The 5,760-nt window shown below is 49.7% G+C and overlaps 1 protein-coding gene across 2 annotated transcripts in view; it reads right to left on the bottom strand.

Moving 5' to 3' along the window:
* SLC35A2 (solute carrier family 35 member A2) overlaps positions 1–5,760 on the bottom strand; it is a 9,233-nt gene that overhangs the window by 252 nt on the left and 3,221 nt on the right. Inside the window, exons 3-5 of one of the 2 annotated variants that reach the window (XM_024769259.1) lie at positions 3,104–3,255; positions 1,445–2,181; positions 3–131 (exon numbers count right to left, since the gene is read on the bottom strand). In XM_024769259.1, the coding sequence (XP_024625027.1) occupies positions 104–131; positions 1,445–2,181; positions 3,104–3,255 (917 nt within the window). In that variant the 3' untranslated portion in view covers positions 3–103. Of the gene's footprint in view, positions 1–2; positions 132–297; positions 2,182–3,103; positions 3,256–5,760 lie in introns of those variants that run through there. The other variant, XM_024769260.1, reaches the window with a different exon arrangement.

Raw genomic sequence — 5,760 nt, forward strand, 5'->3', positions numbered from 1 at the left:
TTGGTGTCTGCCCCCCCCCCAGTACTGATCAGAGCGTTTGGTCCTGGCTGGACCAGGGCAAGAAGGGAGAGTGAGGCCAGGCCAGCGTCTTCAATCCCAGCGGCTAGGAACCCTTCACCTTGGTGAGCAACCTGTGGTGGGAACGGGGAGGAAAGAAAAACACAGAAAGCTGGGGTGGGCTGGCAGGTGGACGTCCTGAGCAAGCAAGGATGACTAGGGAGGCTGGTAGTCCCCAGGGTTAGTAACAGAGCCCATGTGGAGAGAGCGGGTACCCTGGGTCAGAAAGCTACACGTGGACTAAATAAATACAATATCTTTATTTGGCATTGGGTATCCTGACATTTGTTCATTACAGTTCCTTAAAAAAACAAACCAAAAAATCAGAACAAATTAATCAAAAATAAAGATCCAACGGCCCTATGTACATATAGCAAAGATAGCCCAGGCATTGTGCGCGCACGCACACGCGCACACACGCGCACACACACACACCATATACACCCTGGGAGACAGTTAAGGGGTCAATAAGCTTTGGGGAGTGCAGGGGGCAGGTTCCACATTTCAGCAATTTAAAGACACCCCTCCCCATGAAGGGTGCCTCGTACAGCCAGTGGGGTATCATGAGTGTGGCTGGCAGCTTTATTTTTCCTCTCAGGGTATCTTAGAAAATAACCCTGCATCCAGCAACTGACAGTGTCTTAGATTCCATGAGATTAGGCCACTTCAAGGACCTCCCTTCTCCATTTTTCCCACACCCTGGATCATTCATCTGATTACACCACAAACCCCCAAATCACAAACAAATGGCCCCTACTGCACCCTCCCCTTGAATGGGCTGATGCAAAAATCTCAGCTGTCGCCCCCCATTCCTCTCTCTCTGGGTGCTCACAAGAGGCCCATTTTCAAGTCCCTGTGTTAGGGAAGCTGCCCCAAGGCCACAAAAAGAGCTACTAATACGATCCAGTGTGGTTGTCAGGGAGGAGAGAAGGCCTCAAGCTATCAGAATCGGAACCCCACACATAGGCATCAGTCATTATTAAGGAGTTGTAGGATTTTTGTCCAATTTGTCCCTACAAAGGTGGAGGGATTGCTGGGAGGGGCTCTCCCAGGCATGAGACACAGGATGCCTCTGGCTGAGGGGGGGCAGACAAAAAAAGCCTTGAATAACAACACCCCCAACCCGGTCCCCAAAGAGGTTAGACTGAGACAGAGGAGGCAGCTCTAAAAACCCCTGGCTACAAGGAAGGGTTCACGTGATGCCCTGCCCTAGTCCCACAAGCTTCCAGAATTCTCGAGAACCTGGAAGAAAAGACCCTTCCAACCCCATGGGAGCCAGGCCCCGGTGGCAACTTGGATCCTGCAGATGCCCAACACCCTCCACCCAGTGTCCCTCCCTGTCTCCCCTCCCCCCGCCACTACCAGCCCTCACTTCACCAGCACTGACTTTGGCAGAAGGGGCTCCGTGCTGACGTCTCCACGATGGGAAGACAGCTGCGGTGGCGGTGGCTGCCCCGGAGGCTGCTGGTGAGTGCAGGGTCCAGAGGTGGAGGCAGACGCGGAAGCTATGGCTTTGGCTGCACCTCGGGGCAGGCTGTAGAGGTAGACGGCACCGATGACCAGCCCTGCACCAAGGGCAAACAAAGGGTCCACGTGGAAGCCAAAGAGGCGGATGGAGGCAACAGTGGACAGCACAATGGACAAGGAGGTGGCAAAGCCCTTGAGGATATTGTCGGCATACTTGACGACAACAGCCACCAGTAGCCCGCCGAAGGCCTGGTTGAGCACCACGCCCCAGACAGCAGGCGTGTACCCAAAAAAGAAGCCGCGGTGGGCTACAGCGGTGCCCTCGGCCCACCAGAGCCCCACCAGGCCCAGGGCTGTGCCGAAGAGGCCCAGCTGCAGGTTGCGCAGCCACACGGAGCCTGAGCTGCCTTTGAGGATCTTCTCAAAGTAGACACCTGCAAATCCCGAGGACAGACAGGACGCCACGACAGCTGCTAGGCCCGCCCCAGGGTTCTGATCCAGAGGCCGCGGGCTCCCACCGCCGGCTTGCTGTGCCTGGACAATGGCGACTCCGGTGAAGAGGAGCAGCAGGGAGGCCCACTGCAGCCGGGAAAGGCTGCGGTTCAGCATAAGCACGGAGAACAGTGCCGTGGTCAGGATCTTCAGCTGGTACGTGACCTGCGAGTGGCATGTGGAAGACACTGAGGGCTGCTCCCGACCCCCAACATGTACATGTGGGGGACGGCACCCACTGTGGGCCCCCAGGCACAATGGAGGGACAGGGTGGGGTAGATAACCATAAAAACAGCAAAAATATCCAGCCACTGGCCACTGACTGAGATGTGGCTAAATAGCTCTGAGGCGCCTCCCAGAAAGTACACAGGAGGATGGCTGTGCAAGGACGTCCTGGGCCACACCCAAGTCCACATCCCAACCCCATGTCCTAGCAGTGTGACGAGGGACAAAGCACTTGCCCTGTCTGAGCCCTGACATACCATCTGTAAATACAACTGATGTATGTGAAGCACCTCACACAGCAGGTAATGAATGAATGGTAAACATCCTGATGAGGGAGGTCTTGATAAGGATGTGTTGATACAAATGAATCAGCCATGAAATGACGTCAGTAAACATTTACATAGAGCTTACTATGTGCCAGGTGTGGGTCTAAGCACTTCACATGAATTCGTTTAATCCTCACATATGAAGTGTGTTATTGTAATGTCCAATTTAAAGATGAGATGGAGAGGTTACGTGACTTGCCCAATATCACACAGCTGGAAAGTAGCAGAGCTGGGATTTGAACCCAGGCAGCCTGGCCCCAGAATCCAGGCTCTTTAACCATCTTAAAGGTTGCTTGTAAATAGCCTAAAGCTTATCCATCACCAACCAAGGGCTCTTCCCAGATATTACTTCTTTTAATCATCTCAGTGAGTAGCTACTATTACCATTTCCATTCCCAGTTCTCACAGATGAGGAAACCGAGGTTGAGGAAGATCCAAGGACATTCTGGAGGAAACACAGCCCCCGCTCTCTGCAGCCCTCCCTCCCCAACATCCTATATCCCCCACCCCAGCCAGTTCCTGGGCTTGGGGCTCACCTGGAAAGTGGCAGCTGGCAGGTTGGAGATGGCAACATACTGGAGGTTATTCTGCAAGGTGTAGATGAGAGAGGGCACTGCGAGCTTGAGTGTGTCCACATACTGCACCAGGACAGCCTCATGGAGGAAAAGAACCAGGTGCTTCACGTTACCTAGGTGGAGGGAGGAGAGCCCTGTTTAGCGCTGACTTCCAAAGATGGGGATCCTCTAAAGGACAGGACTGGGCCTGGGCCTGTGTATCCCCACCACACTCCGACTCCCTGAGGGCTAGAATGAGGTCTGCACTCTCGGTTTCTCTACAGTACAAACATGTCTCCAGCAAGCCTTTCGGATACTCAGTCTGAGAATCACAGACCATATTTCACTCATCCTAGGGCCCACCTCCCTGGCACAAAGTCCCAGGGCAAGCACTCAGTACAGTTTGTGCAATGAAATAATGAGCACTAACTAGGAGCTTGTGAAGTAGAAGCTCTAGGAGTGTGGGTGGAAAGCTGTTTACCAAGCAGAGGGAAAGTTTTAGACTCAGCTTTTATTTTTTTTAAAGATTTTTTTGATGTGGACCATTTTTAAAGTCTTCACTGAATTTGTACAATATTGCTTCTGTTTTACATTTTGGTTTTTTGGCCGCGAGCCATGTGTGGTCTTAGCTCCCTGACCAGGGATCGAACGAACCCACACCCCCTGCATTGGAAGGTGAAGCCTTAACTACTGGACTGCCAGGGAAGTCCCTTAGACTCAACTTTTAGACTTTTCCTAGTTCCTTCCTAGCCTGAGAGCTGCCTGAGGGCAGGGGCCATCTTCCACTTGGCCGCCTCCTTCTGTCAGCCCCACACACACCAAGCATTTGCCCCTGTCACATGGAAGAATGCAGGCTTGACTCTAAAGCAGAAAGTCTGGTTGGGACCTGCTCCAATCAATAAATGAGAATAGTTTCCTATATAATAAGACCTTTGCAAATCTCACCCCACTTATTTGCAGTTCATCTTTTAAGACTCATCTGAGTGTCCCTCCTCAGGGAAAACCCCACAACCACTGCACAAGGTTACTGCAGGAACTCCTGCTGATGCTCATTCACAAAACCCTGCCCTTTCCCTTCATGGCATTAATCCCAGGAGTAACTATCAACCTCTAACCCTTTACCCAAATTCCCTGGGCCCAGGGGTTTGGGTGTTCAAGAATGTCCAGGTGTTAGAAAGGTAACACGGCATATATGCTATATATTTCACATAACACACACAACGTATATGGGGCTGCACACCGTAATCAAGCACATTCATATTTCTGCAGTGACCCGTGGACACATTCACACCAAATGAGAAAACTAAAAAAATAAAACGGGGGGGGGGTTGCTGAAATTGTAGATAAGAGATGAAAACTGTGATTAACCTGTAGCTATTTGTTTCTCCCCATCTAAAATATCAGCCCCCTGAGGGCAAGATGCACGTCTGCATCGCTAACATGTCCACCTCCACGGCCAGAACGTGGCCTGCCACACAGTGTTCACTCGAACCGTCTCAGAATCAATCTAGAACAGAGCAGATGAGTTCCTAAACTGCTGCCTCCCAGGGCCCTGGAGCTAATGAGTGGGTGAGAATGCTTTCTTCAGTGTAAATACCTAGGGCAGAGCCGCATGCGAGGCCTTTATAGAGAAATGACTGGGCAACATTTTAAAGAAGGCCTTTGGGGAGGTGTTTAAATTAGTAAATAAATTCAACTTATAGGAAATATAGAGGACAGAAGAACATGTTAAATGAGACCAGTGGGAGACACTCAGCAAAATCCAGGCTACCCGAAGACTACAAGACAAACAACCTTATGTCTTCGAGAAATTAACTGCAGAGAGAAAAAAAAACAGTTGGAGGGGAAACTAGAGGCTAGCAGACCTAGAAGACACCAACCAATTACAAAGCACTGACTTTATATAAACCTGATTCAAACAAAATTTTTAAAACTTTTACGACATTTGAGAAATCATTACGAATTTGAACACTGACTGGATATTTGATTATTTGATTAACTTAAAAAATTATTGTTAATTTTTTGATGTATGATTTCTAACAGTCATGACTGATTGAAGTCATTATTTTAAATGTACCGAAATATTTACTCAAGATAATAAGAGGGAATTTACTTCAAAATAATACTTCATGTGGGACATACTTCAATATAACAAGGTGGGGCTTCCCCGGTGGCGTAGTGGTTGAGAGTCTGCCTGCCGATGCAGGGGACACGGGTTCGTGCCCCGGTCCGGGAAGAAAAACAGACACATAGATTGGTAGTGAGTGGATAATCACTGATGCTGTTTAATGGCAGAGTGGCCATGAGTTGATTGATCATTGTTGAATCTCGGTGATGGGACATGGATATTTTACCATTTTATTATCTTCTCTGATTTTGTGTTTGAAATTCTCCATAATGAAAAGTTACAGAGAAATCAATAAATCATCATATAAGGGTCACCTGCTACCTTATGGGCACAGACTGTCTCATTCCTTCAATGTTTACTGGCCAGCTCCTGGGGAGTTAGGAGTATAAACATGTGGATGCAGCTACTCATAGCTGGAGGTACAAGGCAGCCAAGCCACACTTACACAGTCCCCAGGCATTTTCATAGACACAGAGATAATCCCCCAACCAAACCCTCCACGTGGGAGCAG

Source organism: Neophocaena asiaeorientalis, unplaced genomic scaffold, assembly GCF_003031525.2.
Source record: "Neophocaena asiaeorientalis asiaeorientalis breed wild unplaced genomic scaffold, Neophocaena_asiaeorientalis_V1.1 scaffold671, whole genome shotgun sequence".
In the NCBI taxonomy this organism is placed as follows: Eukaryota; Metazoa; Chordata; class Mammalia; order Artiodactyla; family Phocoenidae; genus Neophocaena; species Neophocaena asiaeorientalis.